The sequence below is a fragment of the Pistacia vera genome, unplaced genomic scaffold (genome assembly GCF_008641045.1).
Source record: "Pistacia vera cultivar Batoury unplaced genomic scaffold, PisVer_v2 Contig160, whole genome shotgun sequence".
Taxonomy (NCBI): domain Eukaryota; kingdom Viridiplantae; phylum Streptophyta; class Magnoliopsida; order Sapindales; family Anacardiaceae; genus Pistacia; species Pistacia vera.
In genome coordinates, this window is record NW_022195685.1 from 708,459 (window position 1) to 732,542 (window position 24,084).

At 36.0% G+C, this 24,084-nt stretch overlaps 3 protein-coding genes across 4 annotated transcripts; 2 read left to right on the forward strand and 1 right to left on the reverse strand.

The window, feature by feature from the left end:
- Positions 1-1,596: 1,596 nt before the first annotated feature.
- Positions 1,597-6,185, forward strand: LOC116125149 (cytochrome c-type biogenesis ccda-like chloroplastic protein). 2 transcript variants are annotated; one of them, XM_031410867.1, is made up of 12 exons: positions 1,597-1,807; positions 1,940-2,017; positions 2,157-2,212; positions 2,660-2,790; positions 2,940-3,025; positions 3,152-3,183; positions 3,706-3,867; positions 4,122-4,194; positions 4,300-4,400; positions 5,148-5,240; positions 5,573-5,619; positions 5,809-6,185. In XM_031410867.1, the coding sequence occupies exons 1-12, from the start codon at positions 1,708-1,710 to the stop codon at positions 5,879-5,881; spliced, it is 1,032 nt and encodes a 343-aa protein (XP_031266727.1). In that variant the 5' UTR covers positions 1,597-1,707; the 3' UTR covers positions 5,882-6,185. The 2 variants fall into 2 exon arrangements, with proteins under 2 accessions (XP_031266727.1, XP_031266728.1); XM_031410868.1 differs by lacking the exon at positions 1,597-1,807 and having other exon boundaries at positions 1,939-2,017; positions 2,632-2,790.
- Positions 6,186-7,367: 1,182 nt separating this feature from the next.
- On the forward strand, positions 7,368-9,734 carry LOC116125090 (cytochrome c-type biogenesis ccda-like chloroplastic protein; the record flags this gene model as incomplete). Its single annotated transcript, XM_031410817.1, has 6 exons — positions 7,368-7,556; positions 7,811-7,883; positions 7,989-8,089; positions 8,837-8,929; positions 9,262-9,308; positions 9,498-9,734. Coding segments are annotated over 6 exons (576 nt in total), but the record flags the coding sequence as incomplete, so codon positions are not given.
- A 1,341-nt stretch (positions 9,735-11,075) lies between these two features.
- On the reverse strand, positions 11,076-12,638 carry LOC116125137 (topoisomerase 1-associated factor 1-like). The gene is made up of 2 exons (XM_031410853.1): positions 11,937-12,638; positions 11,076-11,842 (listed from the first exon to the last, which is right to left on the reverse strand). Exons 1-2 carry the CDS (start codon positions 12,517-12,519, stop codon positions 11,460-11,462), a joined length of 966 nt encoding a protein of 321 aa, XP_031266713.1. The 5' UTR covers positions 12,520-12,638; the 3' UTR covers positions 11,076-11,459.
- Positions 12,639-24,084: the final 11,446 nt, after the last annotated feature.

The following is a 24,084-nucleotide window of genomic DNA, read 5'->3' on the forward strand; positions in this document are numbered from 1 at the left end:
AGCAAGTGGACGTATATGGGACATGGCAGAAGTAGCAGCTCTAGCTCGTACATACATGGACCAAATGAGTTGAATCGCTACCTACAAGTGGACCCGTCCTTCATGACGATGAAAGAGAAACGTGACATGGATATTCTTCAATGGTGGAACCAACATGAAAGTCGATTCCCCATTGTAGCCCAAATGGCACGTGACCTTTTATTTGTGCCAGTTTCTACAATTGCATCCGAGTCAACATTTTCAACGAATGGCCAAATTGTTGAAGACAAAAAATGTTCTTTAACCGATGAGATGATTGAAATGATAACGTGTTTACGGGATTTGACTCATGTAGAAAGAAGACTACAATAGCAGCCTGAAGATCCCGAACTACTCGAACTTTTTAGGAATACAGATTTGAATGATTTAAATATTGTTGACGATGAAGATGAATAGTTTAATAAAAAAAAATTTATTTAATTGTTTATTTGTGAAGCGTGAATGTGTGAAATGTGAATATTACATTTATGTTAAAATTAACTATTAATTAATTTATTATTTTTAAAATTAATTAAACTTTTAGAAACTTACTAATCTACCCCTAAAAAATACTAAGAACCCTCTACAGAATTTCATTTCACCCCTAAAATATAAAAAAAAGATTAGGGGGAAAAATAAAATTTCCAGGCCCATAGGACCGGTCCAGGCTTAAAATTGCTCATGGGCCTGAGACTAGTCCCAAGCCCACGAGGGACTGGTCCCAAATGGGACTAGTCCCAAACGAGCCCAGGCCCGAGCCTGCTTGGGACTGGTCCTTGACCACCTCTATTGGTCATTAAACTAGAAACTCATTTGGCAGGCGGGCATGTTGTGATGTACCAACTTAGAATATGTGATTCTTTGCATCTTTTTTTGTTTTTTTTGTTTTTTGATAATCAGGGTTGTCCGGACCAGCTTTGCGCACCTCAATTAATCCCCCGAGATCCTGGAATTACCGATTGGGTAAGAGCTCTAATGACTACCTCTATTAGCCGTCAAATTAGGATTTGTTGTGATCACCTGAAATTTATACATTTATGGAATGTTAGCAATTGCTGTAATATATTGATAATATAATGTTACTAATATTTATATTGATAATATTTTGATAATATAATGTTACTAATATTTATATTAAAACAATAATGTATTTGATCAAAATATCATTCGAGTAATGCTCTTGAAACTGTTCGGTATGAATTCTAATTAAGCTTTTTCATTATTGAATTTAAAAATAAGAAAAATACTACATTGACAATCTCTTTTCGTAAACTTTTTTTCATAATCCCAACGTGACAGCTCGCAATGAATCTCATATGATAAATTATGGTTAATCAATTACGAACTATTACATCAGAGTTGTGAGGAAAAGTTTGTGAGAAGAAGCTATGAGTGTAGTAGTACTCTAAAAATAAATATGTTCTTGTTGTGGGCTTTTTGGGTCTAAAAAATGGGAGACTAAAAGCCCATAGAGGCCCACTAAATTGAAGAAGCCCATTGTAACTGACACTAATTCCGAAAATTAAAAAATCGTTAAGATCGTCTCTAGTAGTCTCAACTAGACAGAACAAAAAAGAAAAAAAAAAGATCAACATTATCTCCGCGAAGTCTCTGTCCCGTTATCGTGTTTGGTTACCGAGAAAACTGAAGAAAATAAAATTTTAATTCTCTCCATAGTTTTCTTTGGATATGATGCCGATGAGTCTGGTTACAAACCATTGCAGTAGTTACAGCTCTCATTTTTCAACAATTTCAAGTTACAAGCCACAGCAAAGCAGCAGTACTCATGGCAAGTCACAGCCACTTTCGTCTCCATTAGTAACACTTCATGTGCTTGTTATATACTTGTTTATGTAAAGCTTTGTTGGTTCTATTTGTGGCGCAATTTAATTTTAAATTGTTTAAAATTTCTGTATGTTAGTCACACGCATGGTGCCCATTGTTGAGCGTCAGCAAAGCAGCTGCTTTCAAATTAGTGCATTTATCAGTAGCCTGGCAGGTATTTCTAAACACAATTCCCTTTTTTGGGTAAAGAAATTGTAGAATTATATTTGTCCTTTGATAGACATTGTGCGGGATATTTGGTGTAATTTTAGTAATTATGAACCCTTTTTTTTTTTTTTTTTTTGGTGTTGCAGTGACAAATTTGGCTGCAATTGATAGTGCGAAGGCTTTAACTACTCAGAAAGTCACGGTGAGAATTCTATGTGCTGGTTTTTGCATATTGTTTTCAGTTTTACCTTTAGAATTTAGGTTCTTACATTAAATCATTCTATACATCTTTTATTTGTAAATCAAGCTCAAGTCTGTAAAAATGAGCTAAGATTGATCTCAGATGCTTTGTTTCCAAAACCTCCTATCACCTTTGGCAGAGTTGCCTGCGTTAATGGGCTTCCTATTTGAAACCTGTTGCTTTTGAAATCTAAGTTAGTCTCTTTCTTGATTTCTTCGTGCTGTTGCATGCCCCCTAGGAGTTTTACATTGATCTTCTTTCTTTATGAAATCTATTTTTTGGTGTATAGTTTAAAATTTTATTTTGGCATCCGTGTAGTAGAACATGTAATTTTTTAAAATTTTGTATTTCTTTTTTACTTTTCTTGTATATAATCTCAGGAGCTAGAATTATTTTCCTTCAAGCCAGGAAGGAGCTGCTTCCGTTTATAACATGGCTGATGGAAGCCTTGGAGATCTGTTTGGTGGCTTCCTATATTCAGCTGGACAGCAGGCAAATGAAGCTGTTCAGGACCAATTATCAGCTCTCAGTTTCACCAGGTTTGCTTCTACACTTTGCTTGTTAAGTGCAGTTGTGTTGTTCTTTGTTCTTTATTATTATTATTATTATTATTATTATTATTATTTTGGTATTTTAATGGCCCGTGTTTTCTGTGTGCTTTTTGGTTCACCCTTATTCCTCTCCACAGTTTGGCAGTTATATTTGGGGCTGGGCTTGTGACCAGCCTATCTCCTTGTACACTTAGTGTTTTACCACTTACCCTTGGTTATATTGGTAAGCATGCATTTACAAACAATCTTGTGCAACATTTTTTTTTCTTTTCACAAATTATTCGTCGTTATTGTTTGCAACTGTATTGTTGTTTTGTTGCTGATTTATGGACTGGCTGAAATCATCCAGGTGCGTTTGGATCTGGCAAAAGCAGAGCACAAGTAATGACTTATTTATTCCTATACAGCTCTGCTACTTTTCGATTCCTGACTACTGTTGTGAAATCTTTGGATCATTTTTAAAGTGTTTAGTAGTTAGAAATATTATAAGTTACTTACCCAAAAAAAAAAAAAAAAAATATTATAAGTTAGTGCCAAAGTGTTAGTTCTTTTAACAAGAGGAGAAAAAAGAAATCAGTCTTTTTAACTGGAGGAAGAAAGAAGAAAGTACTATTGATGAAAAACTTCTAGAACTGAATGATGTTTTATGTGGAGCTGGAGGATATGCTGCCAATACCAAAATCATTGGCTACGGTTCTTTTTTATCCTGTTGTAAAGAAGAAATTAAAAAGTTTGTCTGGTTAGATCGGTCTAAGTGTTTATTTAAACAAAAATCCATACATTTTTTGGTACACACTTTTCTTAATTTTGTATGAATTCTTATATCTTTCTAGCTGTGAATTTTTTATGGAGGCTACAATGTGATACTCTGTCTCATATATAATAAATGTTATTGGCGATCAGATCATTGGGGATTCCATTGCATTTGCATTAGGATTGGCAACAACACTTGCACTCCTAGGTGTAGGAGCCTCGTTTGCAGGGAAGGCATATGGGCAAATTGGGAGGGGATTACCTTTGGCTGCTTCTGGTTTGGCTGTTGTTATGGGTCTGAATCTTCTTGAGGTACTGGTTAATAACTGTTCTGCTGGTTGTTAAACTCTACCTCTTAGGTGCTTACTTCTTCATAATATTTATATCAATCACATAAATTATATTCATTTCAAGAAGGGTTATAAGACTAAAATATATCTGCAAAAGTTCTAGTAAAATATAAATGAATTTTAAGACCTTTATTATTATTATTTTTTAACTAGTTTAATCTAATTCTCTCTCTCTCCTTCTCTCTTGTCAACTAATTCAATGGGATTTTTTTTCAGATAATTGAGTTGCAACTACCCTCATTTTTTGACAACTTTGATCCCCGTGCTGCTGCTGCTAACTTCCCATCAAGTAATCAGTTTATCATTTATGCTAGTTATCAAGAAAATTAATTTTCATAAACCTATTGTCTAATAGCTCTAACAACTTCCAATCTAAAAATATTTGAAATGTTAGGTGTCCAAGCATATTTAGCTGGATTGACCTTTGCATTAGCTGCTTCACCTTGCAGTACACCAGTGCTGGCCACTCTGCTGGGATATGTGGCTACATCCAAGGTACTTGAATTTCCTTAAAGTCTCATATTCTATTTAGTTTATGAGTATTTTCTAAATTGCAGATTACTGATAATTTATATGTAAATGTCAGCTTGGTTTGGTGGGATTGCTGCGTATCTATTTATGCACATAAACACACTTCCCCTTGGCAAAAGAAAATAGTTTTGCTAATCTGTCTGATGTATGCTTTGCTATGCCTAATAAGCCTAAAGCTTTCGTTCAAGTACTCAAAGAAGCCATTTTATGCAAAATACTGAATGATAGGACTTGTAACCAAAACACCCCTCTAAGACCCACCCTGCTTTTGGAGGTCCAGCACTCGGCAAGACCTTTTTATGTATGCTATGCATTTAGCAGAATCAGATAAGAGGATTCAACACATAAATGCATTATAGGTTTGGCTTACTGGGTTTTTCAAAGGCAAAATGTTTCCTCTGTTTGCGTTGGAGAACTGATCAAATGCTATTGGATGATTTTTTCTTCTATTCCTCTGAAATTTTGGATGTGTTCTGGAGTTTATGTGGAATAAATGTTGGGGAGAGCCAATTTCATATTAAATTGTGGGTGGAGGTTGCACTTGTGGCAAGAACTAGAAAGATGCCATAAACTCCCTTAATTTATTTCATTAATTAGTGTATTAAAGTTTTGGTGAACCACATCATTTGCAAATGGGAGTCTTTATTTGTTTGTTGATGGTTCACTTTTGTAGTTATGGCTAAATAGATGGCAATGTGACATGTTTGACAGGACCCAGTGATTGGGGGAAGCTTACTATTGACGTACACAACTGGCTATGTTGCTCCTCTACTTCTTGCTGCCTCTTTCGCTGGAGCATTGCAGGTTCATGGCGTTTACTTGTTTTTTTTTAATCCCTGTTGGAATAAGATAGGAAAAGTTGCTACAGTTGTCTGACTTGAATATTTTCTTTCCCAAATTATGGTTCTTCTAGACAGCTGCATCTCTTATCCTTTTCCTTTCTTTTTTTTCTTTCTATTTTTGCATTCTCTTATGTACTTCCTATTTAGTATCTTTGGGTTTATTTTAGTGGTTTTATCTCTTTTCAACCTGCTTTATGTGTTTGGGCTGTTGAATTGAAACTGACATATTGCCTTGTATTTGCCTTTTTTTTTTTTTGGCAAAAAATAACTTATTCTATGTGTATATTTCTTCAGAGCCTGCTTTCGTTCCGCAAATTCTCCTCATGGATCAATCCAGTGAGGTACTCTTAATATATTCTGCATTGTTGGCTGTTGCCATAGGAACTGACTTCCTTTTCAGCACCCAGTATTGTTTTCATGGTCATCATGTTGCTCACAATTGGCATCTATTTTTCACGAAAAATGACCTCATTCTCATTTCTCTTAAATTCCTTGTTTTTAACGGGTTTATATCTTACTATTTTCTGCAGCGGTGCACTTCTCTTGGGAGGAGGTGTCTACACTTTCTTGGATAGGCTTTTCCCCCCCACCATGTCAATGTAGAGAAAATACTCTTGCATTATTGAGAGAGAGGTATTGTACAGAAAAAGTTAAAATTAAGAAATAAAATATTACTATGTTTACTATTGTCAGCAGCACAATCATTCTGGTGCCCACTCTTGTAAATGACTCATTCAATTAATTATGAGAACAAAGCATCTGTCTCATCTCTGGTCATTTCAGTGCTTCATTAGACACGATGAGCTCAAGTGTATACAATCTTATAGAAACATTTGAATAGTAAGAAAAAACATGTTATTTGTGAAAAAAACATGCACCCATTTGACGATTGCTATCTATATATGAATATCCCTTTCCATATTCTTTTTTCTTTTTGCTTTTAAGTATGTTGTTGAATCCAAGTTCTTATCCCCCTCCACTACACCAGCCACCTGTTCTGCTGTAAAGTAAACAAGTTGGTAAGATTCTGATGTGATGTAAACTGGAGAAGTAGTATCTGGAAGAAATTTTAGTTGCTCAAATCAAATGGTCCAGTTTCAGGATTGGATCCAACTCTTTTTCAACCAATTTTGGCAATGCTTTCATCAGTTGACATGGGAAAGAGATAAGATCATTTTATACTTACTCAGAACTTGATGATGCAATGAACATCACCGACTCAGCAGAAGCAATGTGTCCACTTTAGCAGTAAAGTGGCTCATCATTATAAGCTGGTGGTGTTGTGACAATTGGGATGGTTTCGGATACTTCCAGAGATAGATATAGAAGTAGCATTAGTCTAAAACTTCCATGAATATTTGCTAAAAAATTCTTAGCTTATCATGGCTAATTGCCTAATTGGGTTGTTTTTGATAATATTGACAAACGGTTGAGGAGTCGGAAGAGGGCAGGCTGGCAGGCGTTGTAGCTCGGTTGGTGAGACAGAGAGACAAGAGGAAACTAGCAGATATATTTTAGCCTAATGTAACAGACGCTATAGCAAACAAATCTATTAACACAGATATGGCTAAAAAATAGTATGGCTTATTCAAGGCTCACATTACGCTACCAATTAATAAATATATAACCATATGTCGATAACAAATAATAATGTTGAACTTATAATATGATATTTCAATAAAAAAGTAACTATGATATTAACAATTTTCATTCAGAAAATCTCCTAATTTCTCTCTTGGTCACACTCACATGAATTTATGCTTGAGTTTAGAGGAGAAAAAAGAAATCAGTCTTTTTAACTGGAGGAAGAAAGAAGAAAGTACTATTGATGAAAAACTTCTAGAACTGAATGATGTTTTATGTGGAGCTGGAGGATATGCTGCCAATACCAAAATCATTGGCTACGGTTCTTTTTTATCCTGTTTTAAAGAAGAAATTAAAAAGTTTGTCTGGTTTGAATGGTCTAAGTGTTTATTTAAACAAAAACCCATACATTTTTTGGTACACACTTTTCTTAATTTTGTATGAATTCTTATATCTTTCTAGCTGTGAATTTTTTATGGAGGCTATAATGTGACACTCTGTCTCATATATAATAAATGTTATTGGCGATCAGATCATTGGGGATTCCATTGCATTTGCATTAGGATTGGCAACAACACTTGCACTCCTAGGTGTAGGAGCCTCGTTTGCAGGGAAGGCATATGGGCAAATTGGGAGGGGATTACCTTTGGCTGCTTCTGGTTTGGCTGTTGTTATGGGTCTGAATCTTCTTGAGGTACTGGTTAATAACTGTTCTGCTGGTTGTTAAACTCTACCTCTTAGGTGCTTACTTCTTCATAATATTTATATCAATCACATAAATTATATTCATTTCAAGAAGGGTTATAAGACTAAAATATATCTGCAAAAGTTCTAGTAAAATATAAATGAATTTTAAGACCTTTATTATTATTATTTTTTAACTAGTTTAATCTAATTCTCTCTCTCTCCTTCTCTCTTGTCAACTAATTCAATGGGATTTTTTTTCAGATAATTGAGTTGCAACTACCCTCATTTTTTGACAACTTTGATCCCCGTGCTGCTGCTGCTAACTTCCCATCAAGTAATCAGTTTATCATTTATGCTAGTTATCAAGAAAATTAATTTTCATAAACCTATTGTCTAATAGCTCTAACAACTTCCAATCTAAAAATATTTGAAATGTTAGGTGTCCAAGCATATTTAGCTGGATTGACCTTTGCATTAGCTGCTTCACCTTGCAGTACACCAGTGCTGGCCACTCTGCTGGGATATGTGGCTACATCCAAGGTACTTGAATTTCCTTAAAGTCTCATATTCTATTTAGTTTATGAGTATTTTCTAAATTGCAGATTACTGATAATTTATATGTAAATGTCAGCTTGGTTTGGTGGGATTGCTGCGTATCTATTTATGCACATAAACACACTTCCCCTTGGCAAAAGAAAATAGTTTTGCTAATCTGTCTGATGTATGCTTTGCTATGCCTAATAAGCCTAAAGCTTTCGTTCAAGTACTCAAAGAAGCCATTTTATGCAAAATACTGAATGATAGGACTTGTAACCAAAACACCCCTCTAAGACCCACCCTGCTTTTGGAGGTCCAGCACTCGGCAAGACCTTTTTATGTATGCTATGCATTTAGCAGAATCAGATAAGAGGATTCAACACATAAATGCATTATAGGTTTGGCTTACTGGGTTTTTCAAAGGCAAAATGTTTCCTCTGTTTGCGTTGGAGAACTGATCAAATGCTATTGGATGATTTTTTCTTCTATTCCTCTGAAATTTTGGATGTGTTCTGGAGTTTATGTGGAATAAATGTTGGGGAGAGCCAATTTCATATTAAATTGTGGGTGGAGGTTGCACTTGTGGCAAGAACTAGAAAGATGCCATAAACTCCCTTAATTTATTTCATTAATTAGTGTATTAAAGTTTTGGTGAACCACATCATTTGCAAATGGGAGTCTTTATTTGTTTGTTGATGGTTCACTTTTGTAGTTATGGCTAAATAGATGGCAATGTGACATGTTTGACAGGACCCAGTGATTGGGGGAAGCTTACTATTGACGTACACAACTGGCTATGTTGCTCCTCTACTTCTTGCTGCCTCTTTCGCTGGAGCATTGCAGGTTCATGGCGTTTACTTGTTTTTTTTTAATCCCTGTTGGAATAAGATAGGAAAAGTTGCTACAGTTGTCTGACTTGAATATTTTCTTTCCCAAATTATGGTTCTTCTAGACAACTGCATCTCTTATCCTTTTCCTTTCTTTTTTTTCTTTCTATTTTTGCATTCTCTTATGTACTTCCTATTTAGTATCTTTGGGTTTATTTTAGTGGTTTTATCTCTTTTCAACCTGCTTTATGTGTTTGGGCTGTTGAATTGAAACTGACATATTGCCTTGTATTTGCCTTTTTTTTTTTTTGGCAAAAAATAACTTATTCTATGTGTATATTTCTTCAGAGCCTGCTTTCGTTCCGCAAATTCTCCTCATGGATCAATCCAGTGAGGTACTCTTAATATATTCTGCATTGTTGGCTGTTGCCATAGGAACTGACTTCCTTTTCAGCACCCAGTATTGTTTTCATGGTCATCATGTTGCTCACAATTGGCATCTATTTTTCACGAAAAATGACCTCATTCTCATTTCTCTTAAATTCCTTGTTTTTAACGGGTTTATATCTTACTATTTTCTGCAGCGGTGCACTTCTCTTGGGAGGAGGTGTCTACACTTTCTTGGATAGGCTTTTGCCCCCCACCATGTCAATGTAGAGAAAATACTCTTGCATTATTGAGAGAGAGGTATTGTACAGAAAAAGTTAAAATTAAGAAATAAAATATTACTATGTTTACTATTGTCAGCAGCACAATCATTCTGGTGCCCACTCTTGTAAATGACTCATTCAATTAATTATGAGAACAAAGCGTCTGTCTCATCTCTGGTCATTTCAGTGCTTCATTAGACATGATTAGCTCAAGTGTATACGATCTTATAGAAACATTTGAATAGTAGTTAAAAACATGTTATTTGTGAAAAAAACATGCACCCATTTGAGGATTGCTATCTATATATGAATATCCCTTTCCGTATTCTTTTTTCTTTTTGCTTTTAAGTATGTTGTTGAATCCAAGTTCTTATCCCCCTCCACTACACCAGCCACCTGTTCTGCTGTAAAGTAAACAAGTTGGTAAGATTCTGATGTGATGTAAACTGGAGAAATAGTATCTGGAAGAAATGTTAGTTGCTCAAATCAAACGGTCCAGTTTCAGGATTGCATCCAACTCTTTTTCAACCAATTTTGGCAATGCTTTCATCAGTTGACATGGGAAAGAGATAAGATCATTTTATACTTACTAGGCAATGAACATCACCGACTCAGCAGAAGCAATGTGTCCACTTTAGCAGTAAAGTGACTCATCATTATAAGCTGGTGGTGTTGTGACAATTGGGATGGTCTGAGATACTTCCAGAGATAGATATAGAAGTAGTATTAGTCTAAAACTTCCATGAATATTTGCTCAGAAATTCTTAGCTTATTATGGCTAATAGCCGAATTGGGTTGTTTTGGATAATATTGACAAACAGTTGAGGAGTCAGAAGAGGGCAGGCTGGCAGGCGTTGTAGCTCGGTTGGTGAGACAGACAGACAAGAGGAAACTAGCAGATATATTTTAGCCTAATGTAACAGACGGTATAGCAAACAAATCTATTAACACAGATATGGCTAAAAAATAGCATGGCTTATTCAAGGCTCACATTACGCTACCAATTAATAAATATGTAACCATATGTCGATAACAAATAATAATGTTGAACTTATAATATGATATTTCAATAAAAAAGTAACTACGATATTAACATTTTCCATTCAGAAAATCTCCCAATTTCTCTCTTGTTCACTCTCACATGAATTTATGCTTGAGTTTGGCTCTTATCTTTTTTTATTGGTTTGGTGACCGGATGTCTAACCCAATTTGAGTGCAGCTCAACTAATTTTTTATAGTCTTGAAGTGAACGACGGGTAAATTTTTTCGATAGTCATTCCTATTAGGGCTTAACGGCTGGGAAAACTTAAATTTAAAAACTCATGTTGAATTCCTTTGCTCTTTTAGTTTGATACTATCTTCTCTTGGTTACTTTTATTCCCTCCTATAAGGAGATTGATGGTCGTTAAAAACTACAACACAATCCAAAGCCATTTCTATTTGAAGCCAAAATTTCTGCTCCTTAACATACATATATATATATATATATATAAAGATCACACAGAGAGAAACTTAAAATCCATATAATAATGTTTGATAAATAGGAATGCTAGAAATACACAAAACATTTTCTCATGAGAATGAGAATTCTTAGTAATCCTTTATTTTACAAGCAGCGACAAGAAAGAAAATTTCGATGATAACATAATTAACATTAGGCTTTTTTTACAGTGAAATTTAACAAAGGAAAATTAAACTAGTTGCTATTCAATATTCATCAATGGCTCGATAAGTAAACTTGTCGAAAGATCAAACATATCGATATCCATATCATCATTTCGTATCACAGGATTTTCCTCAAACTGTATTGATCCTGATTTTGTAGCTGATCACGATCGTCAATCCCCCGTCAATGATGATTAGTTCTCAAGGTCATGGACAAAATCGTAATTCTTTCTAAACAGCTCCACGTCTTATCATCTCATTATATTGTTCCACCGATCTTTGTCTCTGCAACCTCATTTCCTCGTTAAACTTCTTAATGAACGCCTCGACACGGCGGTTCAACTCGTCCTGACTCAGCGACGGTTCTCTTTTCACCCTGGCCGGATTATCGCTGCTGTTTTCCGCCGTTGTCGTACGGTCACTGAAGGTCTCCGCTTTCTTCATTTCAGGCGGAGGTGGAGGCGTCTTCTGGCGGCGCAACTGCGTGTCCCACGTGTCCGACTTCTTCAGGTGTCTGGTTAACGGCATTGCTCGCCCCTCCGTTATCGTCTTCCACGTGCTCTCCAGCGTGTCCTGCCGTTTCGCCTTCGACACTTTCAATATCGCCTTCCCACCTGAACAAAATTAAATTTAATATTTTTTTTTCGGTTCTGAAAACAAAATGTTTTCAAATATTTTATTCAATAAAAGAAAATTTAATGACGTTACCTTCAGGATTTGCTTTCACAGCTTTCTTATGGCTAAACCTTTTTGAAACCGTCGGCTTTTCTTTCCCTTTCTCTTTATCTTTCTCGTACAAATCCAACAATTCCATAGACTCACTCCTCTCTGGCGGCCTCACAGCAACCACTTCATCTCCACCATCCATCATCACTGGCATCTCATCACTCATCATCTTCTTCTCCTCCTCCTTTTCCACCGTTGGATTGATATAACCATAGCCAAGAACATACTCGTTTCGTACATGATCACCTGATACTACTTTCTCTTGAGTACCCACCAAAACTTGGGCCGAAACAGTTGAAAGAGTATCGTGACTTTCGTGGCTGTGTTGTTGAAGCTTGGAGGAGGCGACTATGGAGATTATGATACAGTTGATTACTAGATAAAGATACGGAGGCTTTAACCACTGTAACATAACGTTCCAAAAACCAGGAACATCTGATGATACAAAGTCTGATATAAATGGAGCTGAGTTTTTCAAAAGGATACCAATCGACAACACACAAGTTGATATCAAACCCACCTTAAGAGTCAGTATTACGTTCCCAGAATTCGAAAATTTTGACATTCTTTTGGTTTATAACATAAAAAGCTCAAGAATTTATCAAGAATGAAAATTTGTAAGTGTCAAGGGGGAGAGAGTTGAGAAGTTAAGGTGAAAGAGAGTGAGAGAAAATGAAGTGAACATACAGGTTTGTGTGGGTTTAAATCGAGGATTTCTGGGGGAGTGGAGGAGAGATGTGTGATAAAATTGATTGGGGGCCGTTGGATTTGGAGAAAAAGGTTGCAGGAAGGTGTTCCACGTAGATGTCCGTTGGATCAGGAGGTGACACGTGTGCGGGGGTTGGGTAATTTGGCTTTTCCCACATGGCATTTTTGGGTAGTGTGATACAGTTTTACTATTGACATGTTGCTATTAATTTCAACATAAAGCACAGATGAGATGCCGCTTGAGTTTTTGTTTTTGGGTTTTTTTTTTTTTTTTTTTTAATACCCATCAGTTTTTACGTGTCTCAATTATTCTTTCAAGGTGTTAAAATAAACGATTTGATAAATTTCATTAATAACCACTCTTATTACTCTATTAGTGACTTAAAGAGACTCGAATTCAAAAATTCATATTAGATTGTTTTATTCTTTTACCATCAAGTCATCTAATAGTATTAAAAAAAAAAAATTTCTAATAATTCAAAAAGATATGAAGGTGGTTTTACATAAAATATATATATTATATGGTGGTTGGATCTTGCTAGAATTATAGGTTGAAGTGTCTTTATTAGTGTCCCTGTCTTGTTTCCAAAATATCAGCCTTAGGGCTATCTCATATGTATTTACCTTTTTTTTATTTTTTTTATTTTTTTGTAAATGGGGTGTCTGAGTCAGTTTGAACGTATCTCAACTAATTTTTTGGGGCACGACTAAATAAATTCTCTTAGTAGTCACCTGTATTAGCGCATGGTTGAGACTCAATCTCATAAACTCATATTGATCCACTTTGTTTAATATTTACCATTTTTCTGAAAGCAAAAAGAGCCCTTCACCATTTTCATAACTATGATTTGGTTTAATTAACTTAATTCTGCAATTTCCGAGAATGAAAATCCCTTGCAACCAACCAACACTAACACATGGGTCAAGGGAATAGCATACTATAACAACACAGACAGAAAATGATTTTCAAAATGTTAAAAACAACTTGATTTACACTTCAAGTTGGCTTCAAAAACTTATCTTTTAGCTGTCATGTCTATTGGACGTAGAGCCTTCTCTTGACCAAATATCTTTTTCTTTTACCATTTCCAGTGGAGCAATGGTCTTAATTTAATCTAAAATCTAAAATGTTGCCGTGTTCCATGTTGTCTCTGGACGTGGTTTAAAGGTTATTGAGTAAAAATCAAGGTTTACTTATAGTAATCTTCCTAGAGAAACTAAAAGAAGAAAGAAAAACAACTTTTCATATTCTAATCCATATACTTATTGTTGCCAGAAACCCCCAGTTGACTGTTTCGTTTAGAAAGGTCTCTGGATCCTAAATCCCCGGCCAGGGGTGGTCGGTGTTTTGAGCCTCCCATGTGCAGAACACGGTTGTGGCTGCAGCCCTTACTGACCACAATTTCGAGTAGAAAAATACAAAGGGCCATTAATGAAAGGAATAGTCGGTCAATGGTAATGGCAAAATATGAATATGTCTTTACGTTATTTTTGTCTTATTTAGAAGATGGTTTCTGATTTGTTTAGTTGGGAAAACATTGCATTTGATGCCATCTTGCACTCAAGTGAGTTGAATATGCTCCTCAATATCTTACTGTTTTAGATTCTACTGTTAAAGTAATCATACTTTCTGGTATTTCTATTAATATCAGAATATTTAAATGTGGATGTACACAATTGTTTTAACTTTAAATTGTCGTTAAGACTTGGACGACGTTAAAAGCATTAAGAAAATAAAATTTTTACAGTTTTTACTAAAAAAAAATTCATTAAATTTGTCTTTATTAATGTTATCTAATAATTAAGATTGATTTATTATTATTATAATTTTTATAATAGAGACGTTCATTGGAGAGATCAATAATGTATTTATATTTTCATCTATAAATAAGTACATTGATTTACAATTATCATATAGAGTTTATTTGTATTTGGATTTAATTTGTTATTTTGTGGTGTGATTTTTATATGAAAATAATTAAATTTATTAGGAGCAAGATTAAAGTGTATAAACTATCTCTTGGTGGTCGAATGGTTTGATAAGGACTCTCAGATTTATTACTCAAGAGATCTTGAGTTCGAGTCTTTCCTCAGTTGTTAATAAGAGTTGACATTGGAACTCTTATCCGGCAGATGGTTCCAAGGTCCTAGGGGATTAGTTGAGGTGTGATTAAACTGACTCGAACACTCCCAATCATAAAAAAAAAAAAAAAAAAAATTAAAGTGTATAATGAAAAATGAAACTTGTGAACCCCAAAGGTGTTGGCCTAATAGTTAAGGAAGGAGGTTTGCTTTATTTCTTAAGTTCATTGATTCAAACCTTGGGGCTAATATAATATTGTGGTTTACCTGGTCCTTTAGACTTATGGGTATTTAATGAATCTCGGACATTAGTTGAGATACGCACAAACTGACTCGATCACTCGATTAAAAAAAAAAAAAAAAAAAAAAAAAAACTTGTGTTATAGTGTGAACGATGGATCGACCAAAACAAAGTCTACAAATCAGAGCAATTAATAAAAATTGAACAACATGTGGACTGCTCATGTGTTTGGTCAAGTATAAACTTATTTACATTCAATGAAAGAACAAATTATTTCTTTATTGCATTCATGAGGAATATACTTTAATATGTTACCTCAGTTTGTGACAAAATAATCTGTTCACACAGCACTCACATTATTTAATTTTTCCAGTTAGCATCTGATCTGGTTCCCAAAATAAACAGTTTAATTATAGTTGTACAAACGTGGATTCATAAAACTTCCCAAATGGTCAATAGCATAAAATAATACTTGAATGGCAAGAAAACTCCAGGCAATAATTAAGTTTGGCAAGAATTGGGTTTGCATTGATGGACTATAGCAAGTATAACCTTTTATGGAGGGAAATGAAATGAAAATTTGCAGAAAACTTGACCCTTTTGAATACGTAAAGTTGCAGAGATTTTGTATGGTCAGTTATGGCTTTTCTTCTGTTTGCCAAGACTTGTCCAGCCAGACAGCTAGCGAGAGGGTGAGCAATTTGCATATGCATGATTACACTATGAAGCTGAAATTTCTACAGAAATGTGTGCGATTATAACGTCACAACCAACCTAATAATTGGCCGCAATTTGATCTTCGATTTCTGAATTTTGTTTGTTAATATAATATTTGACATTGTGGTCAATCGATGAGCCCGCCAAGTGAAGTAAGTGACGATTGTTGAAGCTTTTGATTTGATGATACAAATTTAAGGTCGTCTATGGGGTGGTGGTAGACTCTGATTTTGACTCAAGAAATTATTAATCATATATATATCCAAATTTGGGGTTGTTAAATTCTTTGACAAATTGATTGTAGGCTTTTTGAATTTCAAGGTTTAGGTTGATGATTATTGATTTCTGAATACTAATATGTTACTTGTATGGATAAACAAGTTATTCTGGTTTGTTTTTATCAATTCATTTCTTTTTTATTTAATATTTATAATATTAACGTTTAACTGTCATGAGAAAAAGTTTTTTTTTTTTTAAATAATTAGTAATTTAAAAAAATATTCTGGTAACACGTATATTAATATGAACATTTGTTATTTAGATATGAATCAAAATAATTTAACTCCGGAAAAATCAATTAATTTTAGTTTGAGACATGACCATGCTATTATTGATTATAATAAGTAGTTGAGTGACAAAACTGTAATGAGTGTAATTTTTTTTTTAATTATTATTATTATCAGATCAGTTTACGTGTATTTTAATTAATCTTTTCAGATCTTAAAATTATCGATCGAGTTTATGTATATTTCAATTAATCTTTTAAAATTTTAAAATTATCGGCTGAATAAGAGTTTTGATAATCACCCTTACAAAGTAATTAATATCATATTAACCTTATCTAATCACACCATTTTTTTCATAATTACAAGTAAGTTCGAAGTCTATATAAGTTAGAACCCTCCAACACACGTGGCAGCTTTTGACCTGAAAAGATTGAGATGATGATCTGAACACCTTTGACTTGGTAGGCAGAACCAACGAATCACAAAGGAAGAAACTGATTTCTGTTCTACTACCACCTGATACAACCGCCCAGCGGTTGGATGAGTGACAAGTATGATTATCTCTTTTCAAAGAGTTTTGAGTTTTTAAAAGTCCAGAATTTACGCCTAATTTTGGTCGGCATTATTGTGTGCTATTGAATTTTGACCCTATACCAAATCCTAACAGAACAAAGAAGCCTCAAATGATTGGCAGGGAACTGTACATCTGGCAAGTTTTGAGCCTATCAAAAGGCTTTTATTATTTCTTTTTCTTTTTCTTTTATTTTCCAAGTTGTATTTCAGTTATTGAGAAAAGTTTTGGTGGGCTAGGCCGGTAACAACTATCTCCATTAGTGGTTTTTATATATGAATATTACAATAACTAGTATTTAGTTTTGTTATTTAGATTTGTAGTGTTTGTGTGTGTATAGAGTTACAATGTGCAAAGCGTGACTTGTTAGTTGTTACTATTGGCATGCGGAATGAGATAATCTACTTTTCATTTTTCTTTATTGCATCATTATTATAATATTTTATATTCATTACACATTTTTTTAAATAAACCTTGTATTCACTTAAAATACAACAACTTAATATGTATAAACAATTCAATTCAATTGATTACAATTCTTGTTCTCTTAAGGGGCGTTTGGTTCAGAAAATGTTAAATTACTGGGAATGTTATATTAATAGAAAAATAGATTATCTTGAAGATTACTGAGAATGTTTAGGAAAATGTGTTTGGTTGGTTAAAATAAATTGGTAAGTATGTATATTATATTGATATGTTTGGTTGAGAGAAATAAATTGGTAAGTACGTTGTATAGATTACTAAATTGTCCTCCTTTTTAAATATTAATATAACATTATTTTTTGAATCATTTATTTTAAACCTTATATTTGAGATTTTGCTAAAACACCCAAGTCATATAGAAGTTTAATTTGTAACAAAATCACCCCCATCTACCCTAAGCCATTGTCGGCTATCGGCCACCACAGCCAGTAGCTGTCGGCAATCATTATAATAGCGCACAACTGGCCGAATCTGGTCGATAATGTGCCGATTTAGCCGTTTCTAGCTAAATCAATAGTCGGAAATGACTATATATGTGGCCATTGTGTGCCATGGATCTGACTATTTCCGGCAATATCTACAACCACTTGGCCGTTTCCAGCCATCTATCTGGCCGAAAATGATCAGATCGGTGCACAACCAGTTAGATCTAGCCGGTCGTACTCCGTTTCGACGACCGTCGGCGGTGGGGGCTGGTGGGTGGCGATGGTCCTATGTGACCTATAATTTGTTTTAAATATAAAGGACATTATTGTTTAAAAACTTAATGAATTAGGGATAAAATTGTAATGACAAGTTCATGTAAATTAATTTCAAAATAAGGGCATTATTATACAAAAATTTTAATAGTTAAGGGTAAAATTGTAACAAAATTAAGATTACAAAATAATCTTAAAATATCTAAGAAAATGGAGGTAATTATATTATCACCTATTTACCAACAGTAATTACTATTGGTTTTGGAAGATTACAAGAATCTTATATTACTCAACAACCAAACATGGTAATCAAGTAATATATAAGATGTCATTATCTTAGTAATAGGGGATTACCCCCAACCAAACACACATTTAAAGGTATCTCTTGTATATACTCCGATCTTCTTCAATTGCTTTTCTTGTTCTCTCAAAGATATCTCTCGGGCATACTCTCAAAGATGTCTCTCAGACATACTTCGACTCTCTTGTTCAATTGTCTTTCTTGTCCTCTCAATTGACATGGCATCGAAGCATATCTCTTGGGCATACTCTGACTTTCTTCAATTGCCTCTCTTGTCCTCTCATCTCTAACAACTACCACAACATTTGGAAATACTTCTTTGGGGAAAACATATAATATCTGTGATATTGATCATATATTTGAGCTGCATTGCATGTCATATTGTATTTTATGAAATGAGATTGTGTTTGTTCCCACTTCGTAAATTAGGCCTTTTGGTGTGGGGAGCACACAACACTCCGTAACTAAATTAGGATTTTAGTTATGGTTCGGTTCCAATCGGTGATACGTTTCTTTTCCATTTTGTACCTTTTCTTCACAGTGTTGATGCAAAGTTTGCATTGAAAATCGGTATGGTGTGTTTGGATTGAGTGAGGTGGAGAGCGTTGACTGTAGCGACCGCATCTTGCCAATCCTTTTGACGGAGATAACCTCTGTCGAGCTCCATATAACGGCGGCCCCAGGGGTTCTTTTGATGGAGATAATCTCTTTCGAGCTCCATATAAAGGCGGCCCCAGACGTCAATGAGAGTAGCCTCTTCTCTCAAGGGATTAGGAAACGGACGCTAGTAGGGCGTAATGGCACTGGTGGTGGTTGACGGGACGAGGGATTTCGTTAGGTCCACATTGAATATTAAAGAATGTGGATGATATCTGTGGAAATATGGAATGCACAACTTTTCCTTGATCTCTGCTGGAAGAGATCAAGGAGTGATTTTAGCATTCAATCAATCATCCTAATTTATACGATTGATTGAATAAATTACATTTATTTGTATTTATTGATTTCCTTTTCTACATTTACAAAATTTGTATAAATTGGCCATTGTACAGGCTTATACATATATATAGAAAATACGTTTTCTCTTTTCTCTTCTATCTTTCTCTTTGACACACTCTGGCAGTATCATAGTATTGAACTACTACTCTGTCTTCTCTCTTGTTTTCAGACATGGTATTAGAGCATTGGTTTCGCCTAAGAAATTCAGCCTAGCCTCTCTTTCTGCTCTTGAAACAAGACAGAGACTTGGTTAGAGCCACCTTCCTCTTTGTCCTTGCAAACAGACAAAAACACCACATTACAATTCCAAAATGGAAATCAACCCAACAAATACAACAAACCCAGACAACCCAACCAATACATCAAGCCTAACCACTCAATCCAGGCCCGCTACAACTCATACAATTCCCACAACTACTATCCACACAACTCAAGCCCATATAACCCAAACTAGGCTGACCCAGCCCTTTACCCATATGGGATGCCGAGTTACAACCCGCAAACCTCAACCAGTTTCAGGCTAGACCTAATCTCTGTTGGGTTACCAGGTTACAACCCGGGTTCCTCTCCTCAAATGGGTTTGGATCTAAACATGGAACCCTATCCGTATCCTTTTCACTCGTCTCAACCACAGGAAACAGTTGCCCTGAACCAGGCGACGTGCTTTTTTCATCAGTTTTTGATGGACTAGAATTGGTCCTCATCAAACAGACCCTCACTGGTTCAAAGAACTACGCCTCTTGGTCACGCGATTTCCGACGAGCTCTCATCACAAAGGATAAGGAATCCTTTCTCGACAGCACCTTCCAACCACCACCACAACCACATCTTCACTGTTACTGGAATCGATGTAACATGCTGGTCCGATCGTGGATCAACAATTGCCTCTCTACAGAAGTGGCCGTGGGACTCTTGCCGACAGAAATAGCCGCCAAAATTTGGGCAAACATCCGGGAAATGTATGGGAAACTGGATCTCGCAAAAATGCACACTCTCCGTTAGCGCCTCATTGAACTGAAGCAAGGAAACAATCTGGTGACAACTTACTTTAATCGGCTCTCTGCCGTTTGGAATGAGCTGGATGCTGTTGAGGAAACGCTTGAAGGGCTACTGAAGACACTCCAACAGTATCAACAGATCTGCGATCGTGATTGATTATCGCAATTTCTTCTCGGATTGAATGAAAACTTCTATGCTTTTCGGACACAGATCTTAGCCACATCTCCACTACCCACTCTCCGCCGGAGTTTTCAACTGGCGGTGCAAGATGAGAGCCAACGCTAGTTGAACTTCGGTAGGCCATCCACTGACTTACTTACTTTTGTAGGTTTAAGGGAACATGGAGAACAGTCACGACTAGGGAAAACTGAAAGGGAAAAGGAACCTAATTTATATGCAGAGATGAACGACCCATAATCAATCTCTAAATCTGACGGTCACAAGCTCATCTTGTTTTTAAACGCATCCAACGGTTCAAATTGAGCCACATCATAGCATGGGTCAAACAAGTCAACAAGCTAGTCAAATGGGCCTAATTCTTGGTCACATGGATCCAAAAATGGGTCCAATGGGTTTGGAAATTCAAGATCTTATCGAGGACGATTATATTGTGACTACTGCAAAAGAATAAACCATGATCGAGACCATTGTTGGAAATTGCATGGTTGTCCTGATTTCAACAACAAGGACAAAAATGGTAATTCCTCTTCTTTTCAGGTTGACTCCCTTCCTTCTGGAAACCAGTAAGCACCTGCTCTCAATCCAGACCAATACAATCAATTGCTCCAGCTTTTGAATAATCCTCCCACCGCTCCCACAACATCTTACGCAGGTACTTCTTACTGCTTCAATCTACTTACTGCTGAAATGTGGATTATTGATTCAAGGGCTAGTGATCACATCATTTGTAACCCTAAGTTTTTCAATAGTATTTCTACTACCTCATCTACCTTCGTTCGTATGCCAAACGGAAACATAACCCCTGCCACTCACATAGGGACCGTCAAATTATCTGACAAATTATTCATTAAGAATGTGATCTATGTCCCTGCTTTCCATTTTAACCTCATCTTAGTATCCAAACTTTGTACAGATAATAGTTGTACTGTTGAGTTTTGTCCTAACACATGTAAATTTTAGGACCCTTTGACTGGGAAATTGATGGGCTTGGGTAAGGTTGATAGAGGTCTATACTACTGGGCACTCGCTGAGTCTTCTAATTTTCTTTCTCCTTGTATTACAACAAATAAAATGATCAATTGTAATGCAATGATTAATAAAAACTCTTTTATTCTTTACTAAAGATTAGGTCACAGTGCAACTATTCCTCAACCTCATTGTCCCATATGTCCCTTAGCAAAACTAGCCCGCATTACTTTTCCACACAGCACCTCCACTACAACCCAGCCTTTTACCCTAATCCATCTTGATATTTGGGGCCCATACCACACCCCAAATCACGATGGATCCAGATTTTTCCTTACCATTGTTGATGATTTTTCACGGGATACATGGACATTCCTCATGCAATCCAAAACCCAAACACTCACCCACATCACAATTTTTCCTTACCATTGTTGATGATTTTTTACGGGGTACATGGACATTCCTCATGCAATCCAAAACCCAAACACTTACCCACATCACAAATTTCCTAGTCATGGTCACCACCCAATTTCATACTTCCGTCCAAAGGGTTAGAACTGACAATGCTAGAGACTTTTTTAATAATAATTGTTCATCCCTCTTTTCATCACTTGGCATCCTGTATGAAAGCTCTTGCATATACTCCACAACAAAATGGGGTTGTCGAAAGAAAACATCGTCACCTCCTAGAAGTAGCCTGTGCCCTCAAACACCAAGCCCATATGCCCGTTTCTTTTTGGGGTGAATGTGTGATCACAGCTACATACCTGATCAACCGCATGCCAACCAGAATCCTTCATGGAAAACTCCTTATGAGGTATTATTCAAGAAACAACCAACTCTGGACCACCTTCGAGTTATTGGTTGTCTTTGTTATGCTGCTACTCTTGGATCACATGACAAAATTGGTTCCCGAGCCACCCGCTGTATTTTTATGGGATATCCTATGCTTCAGAAAAGGTTACAGATTGTATGATCCAGTTGACAAGAGGTTTTTGATCTCCAGAGATGTTGTCTTTCATGAAGACATCTTTCCTTTTGCCACACATGATACTGTTCCCTCATCATCACACAAGTTGTTTCCTGCCACAGATACTCTTCCAGATCCTCTATTCACAATGATGTCGACTCCACCGGTCACTCAGCCCACAGTTCCTACCGCTGACTTTGACACATCAACACCTGATAGTTCTCCAGCAGATTCCCAAATTCAGCACCTTCCTCTTGTTTCTCCATCAAGATCCCCTGCTCCAGCTCCAATTGCTCCTATACATCGCAGTACTCGACATACTCGACCACCCATCTGAGCATCAGATTTCGAATGTCCCAACATTTCAGATCTTTCAGGTACAATACATCCTACCTCCAATTATGTGAGTTATGATAGACTTTCTCCTCTACATAGAGCTTGTATCAGTCACATCTTTATCGAACGAGAACCCACTAGTTACTCAGATGCTATTCAACACCCTCACTAGCGTCAAGCCATGGCTGCTGAACTTACAGCTCTCACACAGAATCATACCTGGGATCTAGTGCCTCGCCCCTTCCATAGAAAACCTATTGGTTGTAAATGAGTATACAAAATCAAGTATTGTGCGGATGGCTCTATTGAATGCTATAAAGCCCGATCAGTAGCCAAGGGATACACTCAGCGTGAAGGATTTGATTATCAGGACACTTTCTCCCCAATAGCCAAACATGTTACTGTTCGTGCTTTCCTTACAGTGGCTTCTACTCGTGATTGACCTCTCCACCAAATGGATGTTCATAACACTTTCCTTCATGGTGATCTTCATGAGGAAATTTATATGGCTTTTCCTCCGGGATTTCGCAGACAGGGGGAGAACACAGTGTGTCATCTGGGAAAATCCCTTTATGGGCTAAAAAAAAAAATCTAGGCAATGGAATGAAAAATTCAATAAAGCTCTCACTTGCATAGGATTTATTCAGTCCATACACGACTATGCACTTTTTACCAAGCACAAAGGTAAAACTTTCATTGCTCTCATAATCTATGTTGATGACATTCTTATTACAGGAAATGATGAAGCAGACATCAAATCCTTAGAAGAGCATCTCAACAACAGTTCCGAATAAAGGATCTAGGAGACCTAAAGTATTTCCTAGGCATTGAAATTGGAAGATCCCTGGCAGGAATATCTCTTAGCCAACGGAAATATGTCTTGGAACTCATCTCTGATTCAAGGCTATCAGGATGCAAGCCAAGTATTATTCCAGTAGAATAGAATACAAAACTGACTACTCAGGAATATGAAAGTGGAATATCATCCTCCAAAGAGGATCCGCCTCTAGAAGACTCTACAAAGTATTAGAAACTTGTTGGGCGATTAATCTATCTCACTATGACTCGTCCAGACATTAGCTAAGTAGTTTACATCCTTAGCCAGTTCATGCATGGGCCTAAACAATCTCATGGATGCAGCGATAAAGGTTCTAAAATACTTAAAAGGGTGTCCTGGTTTGGGACTCCTCCTTCCTCGAGAAAAGAATATGGATATCACAGCCCATTGTGACTTAGACTAGGCCACATGTCCGATGACAAGAAAATCACTTATAGGCTTCTGTATCAAGCTAGGGGGAGCTCTTATTTCTTGGAAGACTAAGAAACAATCAACAGTATCTCTGTCTTCAGTAGAAGCCGAGTATAGAGCCATG